The following is a 22,292-nucleotide window of genomic DNA, read 5'->3' on the forward strand; positions in this document are numbered from 1 at the left end:
GTCGAAAGAACAATCCCTTTCCTGTCCCTGCCCAAGACGTCCATGTCCTAATCCCTGGGATTTTGCAAATGTGATTAAGAATCTTGAGGCCGGGTGTGGTGGCTTATGCTTGTAATCCCAGCACTTTGGGAGGCTGAGGCAGGCAGATCACCTGAGGTCGGGAGCTTGAGACCAACCTGACCAATGTGGAGAAACCCGTTTCTTCTAAAAATACAAAATTAGCCAGGCATGGTGGCACATGCCTGTAATCCCAGCTACTCGGGAAGCTGAGGCAGGAGAATCACTTGAACCCGGGAAGAGGAGGTTGCGGTGAGTCGAGATCACGCCATTGTACTCCAGCCTGGGTAACAAGAGGGAAACTCCGTCTCAAAAAAAAAAAAAGCTTGAAATGGGCAGATGATCCTGGATTATCTGGGTGGGCTTAATATAATCACAAGGATCCTGATAAAAAAAAGAGGCAGGAGGCCAGGCATGGTGATGTGCGCCTATAGTCCCAGAGCTTTGGGAGGCCAAGGCAAGAGGATCACTGGAGCCCAGCAGTTCCAGGCTGCAGTAGGTTATAATCACACCACTGTACTCCAGCCTGGATGACAGGGTGAGACCCTGTCTCTGTTCAAAAAACAAAAAGACAGAAGAAAGTCAGAGACAGAGGAGACGTAAAGATGAAAGAGAAGGTCAGATCATATGGGGCCATGAGCCAAGGAACACGGCAGCCCCTATAAACTGGAAAAGGCAAAGCACTAGATCCCTCCTGCAGCCTCCAGAAGGATTGTAGTTCTGCCAATGCTTGATTTTAGAACTTCCAGAACTGGAAGAAAATGAATTTGTGTTGTTAAAACCAATACATTTGTGGTAATTTGTTATAATAGCAACAAGAAACGGATACAGGTGCTGAGAAGATAGCAAAATGCATGCCCACTGTACCTTCTCTCTCCTCCTTCCTGGTCCTGTCTATCTGTTATGGGCTGAATTGTGTCCTTCCAAAATTCACATGTTGAAGTCCTAACCTCCAGTACTTCAGAATACGATACTATTTGGAGATAGAGTCTTTAAAGAGGTGATTAAGTTAAAATGAGGTCATAGAGGTGAGCCCTAATTCAATACGACTGGTATCCTTATAAGAACAGGAGATTAGGATGCAGACAGGTACAGGGGAAGACCATGTGAGGCCACAGCAAGAAGGCGGCCCCCAACAAGCCAAGGAGAGAGGCCTCCAAAGAAATCAACCTGCCGACACTTTGATCTCAAACTTCTAACCTGCAGAATTGTGAAAAAATCAATTTCTGTTGTCTAAGCCAGCTAGTCTGTGGTGTCCCTTATGGCAACCCTAGCAAACTAATACATGATCCTTCAAGGCAGAGGTGAAAATCTGCCTCCTTTCTCAAACTGCCTTTGATCAGCCAGCTCCCAGAGCAGCCATTGTCTCAGAACACCTAGTGGCCAAGAGTTTAACCCAAGAATCACAAACTCAAATGTCTACAGGAGCCAGGAAGAACTAACACGAGTGAAGTGACTGACTATAAGAAACTGTATTTGCCAATTGATATGGTTTGGATCTGTGTCCCTACCCACACCTCATGTTCAGTTGTAATCCCCAGAGTTGGAGGTGGGGCCTGGTGGGAGGTGATTGGATCATAGGGGTGGATCCTTCATGAAGGGTTTAGCACCATCCCTTTGGTGCTGTTCTCATGATAGAGTTCTCATGAGAATTGGTTATTCTCAACAGGTTATTTACTGGTTGTATAACCAGTTACATGAGAACTGGTTAGCACTTACCCACCTTTCTCCCTTGCTCCTTCTCCCACCATGAGACGCCTCACTCTGCCCCCTTCATCTTCTGCCATGATTGTAAGTACCCTGAGGCCTCCCAGGAGCTGATGCCATCATGCTTCCTGTATAGCCTGCAGAACCATGATCCAGTTAAACCTCTTTTTTAGATAAAAATAAATTACCCAGTCTCAGGTGTTTCTTTACAGCAGGGTGAGAATGGACTAATCTACCAATTAAACATAATCAGTATACACTATCACAAAAATGACATTCACTTCCTATCTCCCTGTCTGTTAGTTTTGCCACATTTTATCAAGGATGAATACAAGGAAAAATCCTCTCTTCCTGACTGTTCAATGGGGAAAAGTGGCAATGCTGGGGTGAGAGGCACCTGCTTTTATTTTTTGTGTTAAGGAACCTACAGGAGAGGTGCGAGGTGAGCTGGAAATTGCAGGCCCTGCCCTGTGCCAAGGGGCAGTTGCTACTTAGTTCTAGCCAACTGTTACCAGGGACAAGGACAGGCCAGGCCAGCCAGAGTTTTCCAATTTTTCAAAAAAACTGAAAATATACATTTTTAAAGTGAAATTTGATTTTTAGATATTGATAACTAATTTTAAAAAATTTAACTGTGTTGGCCACCTCACATTCATTACAATGGCTCCTCTTAAAAAACGAAACAAAACAAAAACAAAATAGAAAATATGTGTTGGTGAGGAGGTAGAGAAATTAGAGCACTGTTGGTGGGAATGGAAAACAGTGCAGCTGCTGTAGAAAACAGTATGGCAGTTCCTCAAACATTTAAAAATAGAATTAGCATATGATCCAGCAATTCCACTTCTGGGTATATACTCAAAAGAACTGAAAGCAGAATCTTGAAGATATATTTGTACACCCATATTCACAGCAGCATTATTCATGAGAGCTAAAATGCGGATGCAACCCAAGTGTCCATTGACAGATGAATAGATAAGCAAAATGTGACACACATATATATATATATCACATGATGGAATATTATTTAGCCTTATGAGGAGGGAAATGCTGATATATGCAACACAGATGAATCCTCAGGACATTCTGCTAAATGAAATAAGTCAGTCATAGAAGGATAAATTACTGCTCGATTCCATTAGTATGAGCTGCAATACTTAGAGTAGTCAAAACCACAGAGACAGTGAAATGGTGGTTGCCAGGAGGTGGGTGGGGGGCAAGAATGGGGAATTAGTGATTAATGGGTACAGAGTTTCAGATTTGCAAGATGAAAAAAGTTCTAGGCTGGGTGCAGTGGCTCACGACTGTAATCCCAGCACTTTGGGAGGCCGAGGTGGGTAGATCACCTGAGGTCAGGAGTTTGAGACCAGCCTGGCCAACATGGTGAAACCTCATGTCTACTAAAAATACAAAAAAATTATCTAGGCATGGTGGCAGCTGCCTGTAGTCCCAGCTACTTGGGAGGCTGAGATAGGAGAATCACTTGAACCTGGGAGGTGGAGGTTGCAGTGAGTCGAGATCACGCCACTGCACTCCAGCCTGGGTGACAGAGCGAGACTCCACCTCAAAAAAAAAAAAAAAAATTATGAAAAAAGTTCTGTAGGTAGACGGTGGTGATGGCTGCAGACCAATATGAATGTACTTAGTGCCACTGAATTTTACACTTAAAAATGGTTGAAATAGTAAATTTAACGTTATATGTATTTTACCAGAATTTTAAAAATCGGAAAACAACAACTGAGCTGGCTAAGATTGTTATTTTGAAACAAGACACATTTTTTAAGGCCTAGCTTCAGCTCATAGTCCACCAGTTTGCAACCTCTGTTTTAACACTTGTTTTCTAGTTATTTCATGTGTTCATGTCTTACCCAACTAGAAGGTAAAATTCCAGGAAAGTAGGAACTGTGTCTTAACCTTCTTTGGTATCTTTCAAAGTGGGTACTTGGAGCTTTGCAGTAGGCAAATCACAGTTGCCCTGCCAAATACTGGATGATACCCACACACTCGTAACTAATTATTAGACACTACCATGCTGTACACAGAGCTGTGGCCAGATGGGATTAATTGTAAAATTTCAAGAACGAGAAGAGAGCTTTTGAAGTACAAAAAGAAATTCATTCTGACTAGCAGGTGGGGATGGTGTGTCAGGAGAGGCGAGGGTAAAGAGGGCAGGGAGACGGGAAAGGGGCCTTATAATCCACAAGAAGAGGAAATGGGAAATTGCCACAGGTTTTCAGCAGAGAGTGATGAGACTGGATTGGATTTTGAGACAAATCATAAAAACTAGAGCCTGGAACGCCCCTGCTAAGAGACTCAGGAAAACGCTAAATGCCCCTTGGCAACAGCTCTCCAGGGCCACGTGTGAACACAAACACACTTCCTTGTGTTCAGCAAATGAGGAGGTTGGGGACATGGGGAAGAACTAGGGGAACTTGGGGGGCTTCAACAAGAGGAGTGAGGACTTGAATGCACGCCCCCTTCAGAGCAGGGGCTGTGTGCGCATGTGTGTATGTTGCGTGTGTGCAGTTAGAGTGGGGGTGATTCTTGGGTGGGTCTAGGCAAGCTGATACCCTAAGTTGCAGACCATGGGCAGCAGATGGAGGCGACGCTAAAGTCCAGCCATCAGACCCTCTGTGCTCCCCTGGAACACCTGTAGGAAACCCTGAGAACTCCAACTTTAAAGGGATCCAAGGCACTGCAGCCAGCACAGTAACCCGTGGCAACCCCTAGAGGCTGCTATAACCTCAGCAATGGGGAGCGTTATACCCAAGGAACCTGCTGGTTCCCCAGACACAAAAATGGCTGAACCTTGGTGATCACAGCACATGACCAGGAACCGTCAATACACTCATGGAACTGTCCCGCTGACAATGTCTAGAGGGAAAATGCCCAGTCCTCTAACACCCTTCTCTGAGGCGGAAAAAAGCCACATTAGAAGAAGTGATATGACCAAAAGACAAGCTTTCTCCAAAGGCCAATGGCCTTGGAATGTTTATTAAGTGTTTTCTCTGTTTGCTCAAGTGCTATCCTTCAACACCGGAACTAGAAACAATTTCTTCAGAAATAACTAACCAGCCGCAATTAGTAAAACTTCATAAAGCCTGGAGAATACTGTCATCAGAAGAGCCACATTTGGGGCAGTCTGGGGAAGGGTGAAGTGTGAGGATGGGGACCATTATCTCTAGAGGTCTAGTGACTAAGAACTGGGTGACTCTGGATGGCTGGTCCCAGGGACTTTGCACTTGTGGTGGAGGCTGAATTCGTCATTCCCAATCTGGATGCTATGAAATCATCATCAAGTACTCCAATCCATCTGCATGTCTGAATATGGATGGGGATGCTCTGCACCGTCCCCATCGGCCGCTGGGTCCTCCACTCTCTCTCTGCTCTAGATCTCTGGATCTCATCTTTCTACTTCCTCTGCAGATGGCATCATGAGGACTGTCTGGTGACTCCCGTAAGCAACCAGCATCAGACACTAGAAACTTCCAGTCAAGTCTCCTGGTCCCTGCTTCCAACCAGATGACCACACCTCCACCCCAGGATGGACTTTAGACCTCAGCAGCAGAGACGGCCATGCTTCCCATGTGACATTGGGGCAACCACGTTTCCCACAGGCACCCAGGTGTGGCTGAGATGAGAGCAGGCCATCTGAAGGTGCACAAAATAGGCAGGATGGGACGGAGGCCAAGAAAGTCCCAGTGAAATGGATGCCCCCAATTTGCATTTGGGAAAGAAGGGCTCCCACCTTTCCCAAGCCCTGCATTTCACATATTTTGCCCCACTCTACTCTACACTCAACCGCCGACTCTCTGAGTTCCATTCCACATGACCCCCCGCCCCATCTTAACTTGCTGTGTCCTCACCCTACTCCACAGATCCCTGCCTCTCGTGCATTTGCTCCAGGTGAGGCCATACAGTCGGCGGAGGCCTATTTGCTGCGGCCATTTTGACCCAGGGAATGTGTGATGTGACCATTTGAAAACACTCTCCACAAAATTGCTCAAAACACTGTTTTATATTAAAAATTAAAAGCAGGCCTAAGTGAAAAAGACAAACAAGGGGCAAGGGATGTGGGCATGATGACTACTGAATGTACTACTTAGTAACAATAATTAAAAACTAAATATTTAATAGTTTGGCTTTCCCCCCAGCTACCTAAAAACAAACAAATAAACAAACAAAAAAACTGTCTCTCAGACTAAAATAGCTGCTTCAAGAGCGCCACATCAACATGTGGTAAGTTTGCTCACATTGTTACCGTCATCTTCCTACTCCCTGTGTCAATTAGGAATGGCTTATGAAGCAACTAACGGCCATTATCAAAGGCATAAGGAAAGACATTTATGACTTCACATCACAAGAAGTCTCCAGACAGATGATTCCCAGCATTGACTCAACTGCTCAATGGGGCTCACAGAGACCCAGCTCCTGTCTGGCTTTCTTCTGCCATCCTTAGCTCCTTGGCTTTTAGTTCTCATTCTCATCACTTCATGGTTGCAAGATGGCTGCCACAGTTCCATGCATCACATCTTCATACAAGGCAGGAAAAAAGGGAAAGGGGCAGTAGTTAAAAGGCTGTTGGAGTGCTGGGTTTCCTGTTTAAGATGGCGTCCCCCGTGGCAGCGCAGGCATGGGAGCTTCTGCGAGCCCTAGCGCTGCCGCCCCGCTTCCTGGCGGCCAGGTCCCGGGCAGTTCAATTAACCTCCTGAAGACGGCTGAGCCTGCAGGAATACCAGAGCAAGAAACTGATGTCTGATAACAGAGTGAGAGTTCAAAGATTCTTTGTAGCAGACACTGCGAATGAAGCTCTCAAGGCTGCTAAGAGACTAAATGCAAAAGAAATTGTTTTAAAAGCCCAGATCTTAGCTGGAGGAAGAGGAAAAGGTGTCTTCAATAGTGGTTTGAAAGGAGGCGTTCATTTAACAAAAGACCCTAATGTTGTGGGACAGCTGGCTAAACAGATGATTGGTTACAATCTAGCGACGAAACAAACTCCAAAAGAAGGTGTGAAAGTTAACAAGGTGATGGTTGCTGAAGCCTTGGACATTTCCAGAGAAACCTACCTGGCAATCCTGATGGACCGGTCCTGCAATGGCCCCGTGCCTGTGGGCAGCCCCCAGGAGGGCGTCGACATTGAAGAGGTGGCTGCTTCAAACCCAGAGCTCATTTTTAAGGAGCAAATTGACATTTTTGAAGGAATAAAGGACAGCCAAGCTCAGCGGATGGCAGAAAATCTAGGCTTCGTTGGGCCTTTGAAAAGCCAGGCTGCAGATCAAATTACGAAGCTGTATAATCTCTTCCTGAAAATTGGTGCTACTCAGGTAGAAGTGAATCCCTTTGGTGAAACTCCAGAGGGACAAGCTGTCTGTTTTGATGCCAAGATAAACTTTGGTGACAACGCAGAATTCCAACAAAAAGACATATTTGCTATGGACGACAAATCAGAGAATGAGCTCACTGAAAATGAAGCTGCCAAATATGATCTAAAATACATAGGACTAGATGGGAACATTGCCTGCTTTGTGAATGGTGCTGGGCTTGCCATGGCTACTTGTGATATCATTTTCTTTAATGGTGGGAAGCCAGCCAACTTCTTGGATCTTGGAGGTGGTGTAAAGGAAGCTCAAGTATATCAAGCATTCAAATTGCTCACAGCTGATCCTAAGGTTGAAGCCATCCTTGTCAATATTTTTGGTGGTATCGTCAACTGTGCCATCATTGCCAATGGGGTCACCAAAGCCTGCCAGGAGCTAGGACTCAAGGTGCCCCTGGTGGTTCGGCTTGAAGGAACCAACGTCCAAGAGGCCCAGAAAATACTCAACGACAGCAGACTCCCCATTACTTCAGCCGTTGACCTGGAGGATGCAGCCAAGAAGGCTGTGGCCATTGTGGCTAAGAAGTGATGTCTTTGTCCTGATCCGATGGAGAAAGAAAGCCATTTTTCCATAAAAAGGGATGGTTCATCATTGTGAAAGAAATGGTTATCTCATTGGGGAAGAAAAGTGGGGGGAAGGCAAGAATCACTGAAAAATCTTAAATCTGTGTTTTCTGGAATAAGATATCTAGACAGCCTAAATCTGATTTTAGTCTTTATAAAAATAATATCTTGTGTTCTCATTCTTTTCTGTCACTGTAAGCCTGCCCAGTAGGCAGTGTTTTCCAGACTTTGGGGAGCGGTCTATGTGGCCAAATATTGTGTGTATAGACGGAATTTGAAATCAGGTCCTGCTTCATTTACAAGAATTTTGGTGGGCATCTAATCCGACTTAATGAAAAAGAAAAACAGACCATTTAAAAACTCAGACAAGATTATATTTAATATATTAATTACTAAAAAGGCACAAGATTACACTGAACATTAGCTACTAAAAAGGCACTGCCAAGACATTCAAGCAAATAGCTATTACACACTGCAGCAGATTTTACAGGTTTCTAATTCCAACATATGTTTGAAAAATCTATGAGTGTTCCAAAATATATTTAATAATGTAAGGTCTGCATTAATATACCATCCATGTGTTTTTACCATTTGGGTTAATATTGAATATACTGTTTACCTCACACTAAATATAAAACTAGAAACCTTATTTGTGATTTTGGAGTGGAAGCTTCCATTTTGGGTCAAAAATGAATCCTGATTCTTATGGAAATCTCTGTTATTAAGTCATTTCAAGATGAGACAACATTGAAGATCAAATTGTGTTGGGTATCAGTATCTTCTCTCCTCGTTTATCTCTTACTCCTCATCCTCCCAGAATCTACCAGTTTATGGTAGAAAGATGGGAACCTTATTTGAATGTTTTTTTTTTCCATGATGTCCAATTTTGTTGTGGGAAAGGATTTGGATAAAGTTTTTGTTTAAATTTTGGTAGATTTTTATGTACACAAATTTAAATAAAATTATGTTTTGTAAGCTGTAAAAGAAAAAAAAAAAGTCTGTTAGAACTGTCCTGGGAAGAACTGAACCAGAACCAGTGCAGCTGTGGTTGAGATGGAGAGATGATGATTTTGAGATGTATTTAGAAGGCAGAATTGACATGGGTTGATGGTGGTAATGATGAGGAAAATGGTTTTGAGGTTTCTAGCTTGGGTGGTGGTGGTGCCCTTAATGGAAATAAAGAGTACAGAAAGAGCAGACTTGGTGTAAGGGAAAAAACAATGACCTTGGTGTTTTAGTTTGGGGTTCTCTAGGGACATCCTGAACCAATATTATATAAGAAATTTAAAATATAGATCCACTGCTTAGAAAAGAGGTAGGTGCTAGCTATGCAACTGTAGTAGTATTTGCCACACAGGTGGCAGCTGGGTCCACGGAGCGTGTGTAGGAAGGAGGGGGAGCCACAGAACCCTGAAGAGTGGTGGAGAGGTACACGGAGACCTGGAGAGAAAACACCCTAAGGAAGGATTAAGCTTCAAGGAACAGGAAGAGGTCTCCAGTGTTGATCGATCTAGAAACCAAGTAAGGCCAGTCTGTGAAATGCATGCACTGGTTTTGGCAATTAGGTGGTCGATGACCTCACTGGAAGCAATTCTTGGGAGGGAGGTACTGATTTTAGTTTATAGTGGCTTGAGGAAACTTAGGCAGTAAGGAAGTAGAGACATTCAGGAAATGTGTCGGAGGGATGGACATGTGACCAAGTTCTGGCTCAAGAGTCATAAAGTTGGTCTTTCGGGGACGCTTCTAGAAGAGATTTGCCTCTCCGTAAAAGGGGAGAGCCTGTCTGGCATGTTTTTCTGTGTGAGGATGTGATGCCTGGATCCAGGGCAGCCATCTTGTGGCCAGGAGAGGAGACATTACTGATAGAGGGAGGCCAGTAGAGCAAGAGCAAGAGGATGGCTGAGCATGGTCCTTGGCCTTCACTGAGCTAATAAACCAACCCTGCAGTCACCTGCCTCCCAACTTCTTTTTAAGTGAGAAAAATAAACCCTCGGCCGGGTGCGTTGGCTCATGCCTGTAATCCCAGCACTATGGGAGGCCGAGGTGGGTGGATTACCTGAGGTCAGGAGTTCGAGACCAGCCTGGCCAACATGGTGAAACCCTGTCTCTACTGAAAACACAAAAATTAGCTGGGTGTGGTGGTGGGTGCCTGTAATCCCAGCTACTGGGGAGGCTGAGGCAGGATAATCACTTGAACCTGGGAGGCGGAGGTTGCAGCGATCCGAGATCATGCCACTGCACTCCAGCCTGGGCAACAAGAGTGAAACTCCATCTCAAAAAATAAAAATAAACCCTTGTTGCTTCAGCCACTTTAGCTCTACATGTAACTGGAATGTCAAGCACACAGCTCATTAGGTGTGATGAAAATGAACTCTACTATTGTTCCCCATTGGCCCTGTAAACTCTTCAGGCGGGTGATATTCCCCTACTGGATGAAAACTCTGGCAGGTCCCTGACTTTTGTCTTCACCCTCAGATAATAGATAATCCAAAGTCACTTTCCCTAGTAAACAGATTTGCAATTGTGGAATCAGAATAGTCCAAGATGAATAAAATCCTGAATCTGATTTTGCATCGTGTCTCCCTTCCATCACCAGGCCTGTGTCAGGCCCACAGCCTGAGGTGTAAAGAGGCCATGGCTGGTGTTTCTTTCTTTTCCTGCCTCATGCTTCTTCTCCTTCCACCCAACACTCACCCCTACCAGGCTGCTAGGGGGTGCTTGATCCCTTAGGGCCAGGGTGTGGGAAAGACGACAGGTAGAGTCTTTCGGAAGTAGGTACTGCTAAAAGCCAACTGGGGTCTCTGTCGTGACCCAGCTGATTTTTTCTCACGGATACTTCTGCAGGCTCTTAGGAGATTGCTACTCCGGGATTCCCTGCAGGTCTCTTGAGGGGATGCATCTGTCCTGGGGTCTCCTCCCTCAGCCTCACAGGGGTGCTGTGCCCACTTCCCATTTTCTTCTGAGAGGATCCCCTGCCCTCATTGGACTAGCAGCATTTCTCTCCTGAGTGCTGCATGCCAGACCCGGGGAAGCACTCAGCATCACAGTGGCTGCCTCCAGCACAGGCCTCCTGTCTGGCAGCCGCAGGTCTTGTTAGCTGTCTCACTTGTCAGTCAAGTAGTAGGTCTCACTGCTCTGTCTGAGACCTGCCTTAAGTTGAGGGCAGTAAAACCTCCATCCCGGGCACCTCAGAAGAAATCTGAAGAAAAAAACCAGTTGAAGAATCTTCTCTTTCTCTCCCCTCTCTCAATCCTGAAAAGGGTGAGGAGTTCAGGAACACAGGGAGAGGCCCTCAAACCTGCGCTTTGGAAATTCTACCTATAGTGACTTGGCTTTGAAATGTTATCTTCTGTGTTTTGGCATCTTGGGCAAAACTGGTTTAATCACCCACCTCTGGAATGCTTTTTTTTTTTTTTTTTTTTTGAGACAGAGTCTCATTCTGTCCCCCAGGTTGGAGCACAGTGGCACGATCTCAACACATTGCAACCTCCGCCTTCCGGGTTCTAGCAATTTTCATGCCTCAACCTCCCAAATATCTGGAATTACAGGCGTGAGCCACCATGCCTGGCTAATTTTTTTTTTTTTTTGGTAGAGATGGTGTTTTACCATGTTGGCCAGACCGGTCTTAAACTCTTGACCTCAGATGATTCACCAGTCTCAGCCTCCGAAAGTGCTGGGATTACAGGCATGAGCCACCGCGCCCGGCCTTGGAATGCTTATTATTGAGAAAAATAAACCTCTATTGTTTTAGCCAGTTTTGGCTCAATATTCTATTACTAGCCACCAAAAGCAGCTGAACTGCTTCACTACGCTGGGTTGGCTTCGTGACTTCCCTGGCACAATAAAGACAAAGCCCATCATTTATGATAGTAAAAAAACTGCAGATATTCAACAACAGGAGATGAAACCAATGAAATACATATATGATGGAAAATTATGCAGGCACTTCAAGTGATAACTTACAGGAAAAAGTTCATATTTTGCTAGATTATATACATGCAGAGCAAAAAGACTAAGAGGAAATATGTAAGAAAGGTAAACGTTCAATTTGGTTGAGAAATGGAGTAAACATATATTATATATGCATAGAAAATAGCTGGAAGAATACACAATACACAGATATCAGCAGTTGCCTCTGGGGCGGGGTCTTGGGGATCTGGGTGGGAAGGAAGGTTACTTCTGAATTTTTCAACCATGTGTACATATTCTTTTTTTGTTTTGTTTTGTTTTTGAGACAGAGTCTCACTCTGTCGCCCAGGCTGGAGTGCAATGGTGAGGTCTTGGCTCACTGCAACCTCCGCCTCCTGGGTTCAAGCAATTCTCATGCCTCAGCCTCCCGAGCAGCTGGGATGACAGGTGCGGGCCACCATGCCTGGCTAATTTTTATATTTTTAGTAGAGATGAGGTTTTGCCACGTTGGCCAGGCTGTTCTCGAACTCATGACCTCGTGATTCACCTACCTCGGCCTCACAAAGTGCCGGGATTCCAGGCATGAGCCACCGCACCTGGCATGTGCATATATTCTTTTCTCAACTGAGGAAACTAGTAGTTTGGCAGGTAGGGATGGGCGGTGAAGGTTGTTTTTGTTTAAGTTCAACGTTTTTGGAGGGAAAGGGATAATAATGGTTTTCTCTGGGTGGAAGAATTAATGCGGATTTTTATCTTTCTCTGTCTCTTCTGTATTTCCCCAAATGTCTCCAAGTCATTTTGTATTACTAAAATAATCAGGAAAAAACCCACAATAAAATTCTCTTCTTTTCCTTGTTCCCTTTCCTTCCTGAATAACTCGGTTTTAAAGCCATTAGCGGTTAGTTGAACAGAGTAAGGCATGGTGGGAGGGGCTGGTAGCCTACAGTGGGGTGGCCGAGCTCAGGCATGGGGAGGAGGACATAGGGGAGGGGGTACCCAGCAGAGTCATCAGTCCAGAAGGGTGGAAGAGGGCTTCCTTGAATGGGCAGCCTGGAGCATGTGTCAAAGCCAGAGAGGGTGGCAGGGACGCACATGCACTGGGGCCACCAGCAAGGTTGTCTTAGATCTAAGTAGGGAGAGGCAGTCAGCACTGTTAGTATCCAACCATCACCCACATGGTGGAGATGTGGGCAATGGAGATGGGAAATTTGTTATACAGAGGGAGTGGAAAAAATGGATAAATATGTTAGAGACAATGGAAGTCCATGCTTTCACTGTAGGAGAAAGAAGTTACAAATATGGAAAGGAGAACTTGAATAAACCCAGAGGTGTTGATTGGTATTGGAGGTATTAGTGCGCACTCATGATTTTCAATATAGAGATAGATGCAGAAATCAGCAGAGATTTAAATTTGTATATAAATGAATATATGTATAAATAAATACAGACATTATCTTAGTCAGCTCAGGTTACTATCACAAAATACACTAGATTGGGTGGCTCATACAACAGCCATGTATTGCCCATAGTTCTGGAGACTGGGAAGTCCAAGATCAAGATGCTGGCTAGGGCCCTCTTCCTGGCTTGCTCCCTACCTTCACACTGTGTCCTTACATGGGACAGAAAGAGAGAACGAGAAAGAGAGACTGCTGCTGTTTTTTTTTTGTTTGTTTTGTTTTGTTTTTTGAGACGTAGTCTCGCTCTGTTGCCCAGCCTGGAGTGCAGTGGCGCGATCTCGGCTCACTGCAATTTCTGCCTCCGAGGTTCAAGCGATTCTCCTGTCTCAGCCTCCCAAGTAGCTGGGATTATAGGCATGTGCCACCATGCCCAGCTACTTTTTTGTATTTTTAGTAGAGACACGGTTTCACCATGTTGGCCAGGCTGGTCTCGAACTCCTGACCTCAAGTGATCCACCTGCCTCGGTCTCCCAGAGTGTTGGGATTACAGGTGTGAGCCACCTCGCCCAGCCATGCCCTCTCTTCTTATAAGGCCACTAATGCCATCATGAAGACCCCACGCTAATAACCTAATTTAACCTTAATTACCTCCCACAAGCCCCATTTCCAAATACTATCACAATTGGGATTAGGGCTTCAACATATGAATTTTGGGGGACTCAAACATTCAGTCCATAACAGATGTCTACGTATGTACCTGTATCATTACATGCTATACACACATACATATATCCATATACAAACATATATTCCCTACCCTGTCTACTCTGAGGGCCTGGGAGTGGTGATGCCCTAATAGCAGAGCGAACCTAGCATCCAGATCTTGGTTTTAAAATGCCGTTTTCCACCAAATGCAACCCAGGCTCCTTACAAGAATGGTCAGTTCTAGGTCTAGGGCAAGGAAAGTACAACATGAGCCTGGAGCATGTGCTTGCTCAAAGAATAATGAGGACATGGCAAGAGGACACGAAAGATTGCTGAAATGAGTTCCCACAGCTGTACAGGGTTCCACTTGTTATTAAAATGAATAATAATCATGGATTACAACCCTTTGAATAAAATAGGAAACCATGATTCCATACTGATATTAGCAAATAGATGAATAAATTGAAAGTTTGGTGAGAAATGGGAGGTACAACATACCTCTCCACTAAATACTCATTAATTACTCATGGGGTCAAAACATCTTTACAGTGAAGGGACCTAGAAGACACCTTAATTATCAAAGCAAAATCATCAATAATGAGACAAATGGAAACTGAGCCCTGTGTGACAGGATGCAATGAGAACAGTGTCATTTCTGTGATGTTCTGGCCAAAAATGGATAATTTGAGTTTAATCACAAAGAAACACCAGATTGAGGGACATTATACAAAATGACTGGCCTATAATCTTCACAAGTGCCATGATCATGAAAGTCAAGGAAAGATGCAAGGAACTGTTTCATTCAGGAGACAAAAGAGGTAACTAAATGTAACCTGTAATTCTGAACTAGGTCATTTTGCTGCAAAGGCAATTATTGGGACAATTGGTGAAACTTGAATGGGGTCTAAGGACTGGATGTCAGTAAGACATCTGTTTACCTTCCTGATTCTGACGGCTGTATTATGGTTGTGAAGGAGAGCGTCTTTATCTGTAGGAATTACACATTAGAGTATCTGCACATGACTGGATATCAGGTTGGCAACTGATGGTTACTCTCAGTTGGTTCAGGAAAAATATAATTCTTTCTACAGAACATCCAACTTTTCACTAAGTTTATGATCAGTTCAAAATTTTAAAAAATTTAAACAAATAAGTTGATTTACATATAGAACTGAACATCCCTAAATATATAGTAAATGTTATTACATATTATATATTTATTTATGCATTAATAATGTATAAATATAAAGTACTAAAACCTGGGAGCAGATCTCAACTTCCTTGTGCCCAGTGGGAATCTTCAAGCCCCTGAAGTTCCAAAGAGGTTCCAAAGAGAGAGAGCCAGGCCTTGGGAGGGCTGCATAACTATAACTGAAGGCTGGGTCCCTCTCTATACCTTCTGGCCATCCTATTCTGAGAAGATGGCTTTCAAACATCCTAGAAAACTCAAAATCAGAAATTCTAAATTTCTAATATTCTGTCCCTGGGCTCTCTATTCTGTTCCATTGGTCTATATGTCTGTTGTTATGGAAGGATCATGCTGTTTTGTTTACTATAGTTTTATATATATTTTGAAATCAGGTAATGTGATGCCTCCAGCTTTGTTCTTTCTGTTCAAGACTGCTTTGACTATTTGTGGTCTTTTGGGATCCCATATATATTTCATAAGTGTTTTTTTATTTATGTGAAGAACGTCATTGATGTTTTGGTTGGTATTTCATTGAATCTGTAGATTGCTTTGAGTAGTATGGACATTTTAACAATAATAATTATTCCAATCCATGAACATGGGATATCTTTCCACTTATTTGTGTCTTATTCAATCTCATTCATTAGTGGTTTCTAGTTTTCAGTGTACAGATCTTTCACCTCCTTAAGTTTATTCCTAAGTATTTTAATTTTTGGTAGCTATTGTAAATGGAATTTTCTTAATTTCTTTTTCAGATAATTTGCTGCTAGTGTATAGAAACACTACTAATTTTACAGGGTTCTCATAAATCATTGAAATCCCAGAAATTCTGCTAATTCAGGATCCCAAAGGCATGTCACAGATTGCTTCATGTCCCTGGAAGTGACCTGATGGTTTGGCATCAGACAGAGGAGGGTTTGATTTCCAGTTCCACCATTTCTGTACCATTTCTCCACCCTTTCAGCACCATTGCCTCTTGTTCCTTCACGTATAAAGTGAGAAGATGACAGTAGCCTCTTCTTAGGGCTGCAGTGTAGATGAAGTGAGATAATATGTAAAGCCCCTTAGCCCTCTGCCTGGAAAATGACATATTCCATGAAGAGGAACTTGTTCCCTTTATCATTTAAAAGTTCTTTGTAAGTCATATTTCCCTGTTTTGATTCCAGAAATGTGGTCATAATTTCAATAAAAGTGGAAAGTACCTAAAGCCAGCCTGGGCTGGGCTCTGAGGTGTGCTCTTTTTTTAGCCAGGGTGGACTTCAGACTCCAGCAAATTTTATGAGATTAGCTTTATAGCCCAGAGTTCCTCCTAGCATGGGGTGAGGATAGAATGGGAAGGGCATGGTGAGGTAAAGGTCAGTATCAGGGAAAGTGAAGTCAAAGAAAGCTGTTCAGAAGTGGGAGCATTCTAGTTAGATATCTTTATCCCTTTGCATTGGGAGGGGGTTTTGGAAGGTTCGAGTAAACCCAACCATAATCAACACTATTTACTGAACACTAGCTGTCTAGGTACAGCAGATAACAAAAAGACACACTCCCAGTCCACCAAGTGCTCACAATCTAGGGGCAAAGGAAAACAGCCCCATTAGATATCTTTTTTTTTTTTTCTTTTTGAGATGGAGTCTCACAGTGTTGTCCAGGCTGGAGTGCAATGGCGCCATCCCGGCTCACTGCAACCTCTGTCTCCCAGGTTCAAGTGATTCTCCTGCCTCAGCCTCGAGAGTAGCTTGGATTACAGGTTCCCGCCACCACACCTGGCTAATTTTGTTTTTTTTTTTAACAGAGATGGGGTTTCACCATGTTGGCCAGGTTGATCTCAAACTCATGACCTCAAGTGATCCACCCGCCTTGGCCTCCCAAAGTGCTGGGATTACAGGTGTGAGCCACTGTGCCCGGCCAGATATTTCATTCTCACAGTACCTGGGCTGCTTTGCTCATTGCATTGATTAAACACCACCTACATATGACACTTGGCAAGATCCTGTGGGAGGACGAGATGAGTGAAATAGCAAAGGGCATGCTCTGGCCACAAGGAACTCACTGTTTACTTCAGGAGCAGACATAAAAGAAACACTTCTCAATAACTAGGAAAAGGGTACTTAGAGAGCATTTCTTTACAGAATACAGAGTCAGGAGAAGAACATGAGGGCTTTGCCGAGCTGACATCTGAAAGGGTCTTGAAGGAGAAGAAATGTGATTGCAGGCAGAGGAGGTGTTTGTGTGTCACTCAAGGGCATGAAATAGCAAGGTGGGCTCAGGGCTTGATGTGTAGAGCATGGAATGGGGGGGTGGTGGGAGATGAGGCTGGGGCATTGCATGGGCTTCAGTACACTGGGAACCTAGTGGACTTCACTCAGAAATTCAGACATGACCATCTGGGCAAAAGGAGCCACTGAAAGTTTTAAGAAGTGGAATGAGATGATCTGATTTGCATTTGAGATCACACAGGTAGTTTACATGGTGGGTGGATTGGGTATGGGCAAAGCTGAAGACCCGGGACCACATAGAAGACTGTTACAACTCTCCTGGGGGGAAATAATGGTGCCCTGAACCAAGGTAGGAAAGAGTAAGGTGGACAAATTTTGGGTGTCTTTAGAAGGTAGAGCTTGACATGATTAGATGGCACTGGTTACAAAGAGGGGGAATGGCTTTAAGATTTCTAGCTTGTGTGGGTGAATAAATGGATGGTGTTGGTGCCTTTATGGAATGAGGTAGTGTAGATAGAGCAGATTTGAAGTAAGGGCAAAAAAATGAGGTCGGTTTTATATTTTGAGGTGCTCTAAGCATGTCTATGTAAAGATGAAGGGGAAATAGAAATATGGTCTGTGGCTCGGAAAAGAGGCAGGTACTCACTACGTAGAGGCGGTGGAATTAGTCTTAGAGATGGGGGCTGAATCACGGGGAGTCTGTGCAAAGGGGGTGAGATGGAGATAATGCAGCCAAAGAAGACTAGAGGGTGGTCAAGAGGTGGCAGGAGAACCAGAGAGCGGCATCAAGGAAATACCCAACAGGCCAGACGCAGTGGCTCACGCCTGCAATCCCAGCACTTTGGGAGGCTGAGGTGGACAGATCACTTGAGGTCAGGAGTTCAAGACCAGCCTGGCCAACATGGCGAAACCCCATCTCTACTAAAAATACAGAAATTAGCTGGGCATGGTGGCGCGCCTGTAATCCCAGCCACTTGGGAGGCTGAGGTAGGAGAATTGCTTGAATCCGGGAGGCAGAGGCTGCAGTGAGCCCCACTGTACTCCAGCCTGGGCGACAGAGTTAGACTCCATCAAAAAAAAAAAAAAAAAAAAAAAAAAAAAAAGAGAAAAAAAAAGAAAAAAAGAAAGGAGGAAAGAAAGAGAGAGAGAGACAGAAAGAAAGGGAGGAAAGAAAAAAGATATCCAAAGGAAGCAAAATGTTTCAGATGGGAGGGAGCACTGCAAAGGGAAATGACTAGAAGTTTAGTAAAAACACATGCTGTGAAGCATGCACCAGATGTGCAAATGGGTCCTCGGTGACCCCATTGAGAGAAGTTTTAGCGGAGAGTTGGGGGCTGACACTAGTTTTTAGTGGATTAAGAAATCCTGGGAGGGAGGAGTGGAGACTATTCTTTTAAGAAACGTGATAGTGACAGGGAAGAGAAGGAATAGTGAGTTGAGGAGATGCAGGATCATAAAAGTGGGTTTAGGACAGCAGCAGCTGGACATTTGTGTATGCTGAAATGAACCCACTGGAAAACAGGTGCTGATGAAGGTGCCGGCTCTCAGAAGAGGCAGGGAGCCCAGGTGGGAGAGTCTGTCCTGGACAGAGGCCTGGAGTGGTATGAAGAAGGAGGGGTGAGCCGAGGGGAGAGCTGAGGCCTGATGAAGTGGGGACCTCAGCCCTCTGCAGAAGGGAAGCTATTCAGCAAGGGGGTGCCAGGGAAGGCAGCGGCTTCCCCAGCACTTGCTGCGGGAAGAAACACTGAAGTCCCAGCCTTCCAGGTAATGCTGTTTTCATCAGCAGAGCCCCACTGGCCTGAGCTGGAATTCCGACTGGGCAGGTGTCTTGGGCAAGGGGCGGGGGTCAGGCGCAGAGGCTGCTGTGGAAGCGTCTCACGGGTGCAGGAGCCAGCAGCGGCGGCCCTGTGTATGCCTCGGGGCTGGGCGTCCCGCAGAGGGGGTTATTCACTGCTGACTCAGCCCCAGGTGCTCATTTGCATGTTATTTATTTCAAGCCAAAAACACTGGAGCAGGAGTAAAGGAGCATCTCATCCCCTTTCCAAACAACCACTCCAGGTCTTCCCAGCGCTCCTGCTGTTTTGCTGAGTCTCTCTGACCCAGAAATATTTCTACTTTGGAAGAGTCTACTAAGCTGTGCTGTACAACTATCTGTGAAATTGAGCCGAAAAATTCAAAGAAACACTCAGAAAGTTCATTTTCTCTGTAAGGATATCAAGGTAAGTTTAACATGCCAAGAGCCTGGGCCTTCCCCCTTCCAAATATTATCTTATTTTCGTCTGACTTCTCCCCCACCAGAATGTAACCTCCAAGAGGATAGGAACATTGTTTTGTACTCTGTGCCTAGAACAGTGCATGGCATGTAGTAGGTGCTCAATAAATGTATTAAATGCTGTAATCCCAGCACTTTGGGAGGCTGAGATGGACAGATCACTTGAAGCCAGGAGTTTGAGACCAGCCTGGCCAACGTGGTGAAACCTCGTCTTTATTAAAAATACAAAAAATTAGCCGGGCATGGTGGTGCATGCCTGTGGTCCCAGCTACTCAGGAGGCTGAGGCAGGAGAATAGCTTGAACCTGGGAGGTGGAGATTGCATGAGCAGAGATTGTGCCACTGCACTCCAGCCTGGGCAACAGAGCGAGACTCTTTCTCACATAAATAAATAAATTAATAAATGCATTAAATTATTGAAGGCCCTTGGGCACCCCAGGCCTTTAATAATTTAATGCATTTATTGAGAATCTACTATCTCATCTAATCCCTATAATCCTAGGCAGTTAACAGTTTAGGAAGAGGAGATTCTCAGAGGTGAAACACTGCCTCTCCCATCCCCTCATCCTCATTTAATCAAACTGCCAGTAAGGGGAAAGCCCCCGAGTTTCGAGCTGGGCTTCCCACATGTCATGGAGTTCAGAAATGCCTTTATCAGTTTATTAGGTGTCCACTCCTGTGAAACTGATTCATGCTAACAGATTCACTCTGACAAGAATATCCCTGAGAAGAGAAAGCAAATGTAGTGATTTACATTCAAGCATATACAGCTGCCAAGGAGCTGAAATGTTCTGCCCTGTTGGACAGCTCACTCTGTCCCAGTAGAAAGAGTTCACTGAGGCTGCCAAGCAGCCCCCAGCTTGGCTTGGAGCCTGCGCAGAGTCGATAGCCTCAGGGAGGCCATGAACAAGCTCTGTGAACCAGAAACCCAGAAGACCGAGTGCAGCTGGCCAGGCAGGATCCCCGCCTGCTCTAGGGACACAGCTGCCACTCTCCAGCTCACCCAGAGAGCCAGCCACTGGCCTCCTGCGTCACTCTACCTTCTCCTTTGAGAATGATTGCTTATTGACTGAATGGGTCTCCTTCATTCCCTTTCATTCATGGTTTCCATGGACTTTCCTTTTTCTTCTTCTTTTTTTTTTTTTTGAGACGGAGTCTCACTCTGTTGCCCAGGCTGGAGTGTAGTAGCATGATTTTGGCTCACTGCAACCTCTTCCTCCTAGGTTCAAGCGATTCTCCTGCCTCAGCCTCCGGAGTAGCTGGGAATACCTGTGTGTGCCACCATGCCCAGGAATTTTTTGTTGTTGTTGTATTTTTAGTAGAGATGGAGTTTCCTCATGTTGGCCAGGCTGGTCTCGAACTCCTGACCTCAAGTGATCCACCCGCCTCAGCCTCCCAAAGTGTTGGGATTACAGGCGTGAGCCACTGTGCCCGGCCTCCATGGATTTTCTTAGTCAATTGTTTATTGTTGACAAGGCATAGCAGGAAGTCACCTTGCAACAATTCTGACTACATTTGGGGACAGCCACCTTTCTGAATCCAAGCATCTTTGGGTCTCTGCTGGTTTAAGCCACTGTGTGTGGGGATGTATAAACTTCTACCTGTGGCCTAAGTTTTGGGGTCTTACAGTTCACTGTTCCCTGGAGCTACAAGACCTGGGCATCAAAACACAGACGAAATACGATGAAGGAAGAGAATTCAAAACCACTTTGGGAGGAAACCCCTGGTAGAAGGCTAAGCTAGCACTGTTGCTTGTGACATTGACAGTCCGAGAATCAGAGAAGGATCCAGGCCTCCAAGAGCTTCTTTGGCAAATGGAGTCCCTCACTGCTAGTACAGACCAGAAAGTACATGACTTTATTTTCTTTCTACTGCTCAGTGACTTATTTTAAAGCAGAACAGGAAAAAAAAAAAAAGAAAAGAAAAAAAAAAAGAAATCCAATTCTCAGTGCCTAAGCCAGAGTGGAGTAATCACCACCAAAACAGCTGTTAACATGGCTGACGCATGTTCCTGTTAACTGCTTTAGTCAAGTTAAAGGCCTGGCAAGGGAGAGATTCTGGCTGGCTTAGCAAGGAGAGAGATTTCTGAGGTAGCCACCACAGATGGTAGCAGATGTCACGCAGCCTCAGAGCAGAAGCCACCAGGGACTTCACCGTCTTGGAGCTGAGCAAAAAAGCTGAGAAACACTCAGCCACGTCAACTGCCAATTACACACCTCAAGAATCTCAGGAAGCCAGGGAGTGTGTAAAAGTTTCTGTAATTAATCGCTTTCCATTCTCTTTACCCACAAATCTGTCAGCTCATGGCTCTTCAAAAATCAAGGATGCTGGCTTCAGGTATCTCTGCCCTCACCTTGTATGGCCAGCAGCATGAAGATGGAAATGCACAATTTGTAACCACATTATTGACTGCTATAGTCCTAGGATTAAAAGTGATCCCTGACTGACAAGAAGCCAGTTGTTCAATTCCCTCTATTACAGTGTAGGGTAGCGGTCACCCGTATAGGCTAGAGTCACACAAGCTTGGGGATCCCCCAGTACCTGCTGCCTGATGCTGCTCATTATTTTACCTCTCTGAACCTCAGTTTCTTCATCTATGAAGCCGAAATAATAGTGCCTGTCTTGTTGGGTGTTGGAATGATTACATTTGATAGTGCAAGTAAAGCACCTGGCACAGTACATTGTATACAGTAAATGTCAAAGAATGCCAGGTATCATCCCAAATCTATGAATGCCCAGAAAGGTGCTGTTTGGTATTGCCTTGTTCCTTACATGACCCACAAATTTCTACATCTCATAATCATACCTATTTAGAAAATAACTCTGTATGTGGGGCTGCAGATATTCATAAATTTAATTGCAAATTTTAAAAGGCTATTACTGTTATTAAGACTTTAAGTTACTTTGTCAAA

The 22,292-nt window shown here is 44.7% G+C and overlaps 1 protein-coding gene across 1 annotated transcript; it reads left to right on the forward strand.

Moving 5' to 3' along the window:
- Positions 1 to 6,247: 6,247 nt before the first annotated feature.
- On the forward strand, positions 6,248 to 7,710 carry LOC116479693 (succinate--CoA ligase [GDP-forming] subunit beta, mitochondrial-like). Its single transcript, XM_032761855.2, is given in 1 exon segment — positions 6,248 to 7,710. A coding segment is annotated over 1 exon segment (1,299 nt). The 5' UTR covers positions 6,248 to 6,368; the 3' UTR covers positions 7,668 to 7,710.
- Positions 7,711 to 22,292: the final 14,582 nt, after the last annotated feature.

The sequence above is a fragment of the Hylobates moloch genome, unplaced genomic scaffold, assembly GCF_009828535.3.
Source record: "Hylobates moloch isolate HMO894 unplaced genomic scaffold, HMol_V3 SCAFFOLD_12, whole genome shotgun sequence".
In the NCBI taxonomy this organism is placed as follows: domain Eukaryota; kingdom Metazoa; phylum Chordata; class Mammalia; order Primates; family Hylobatidae; genus Hylobates; species Hylobates moloch.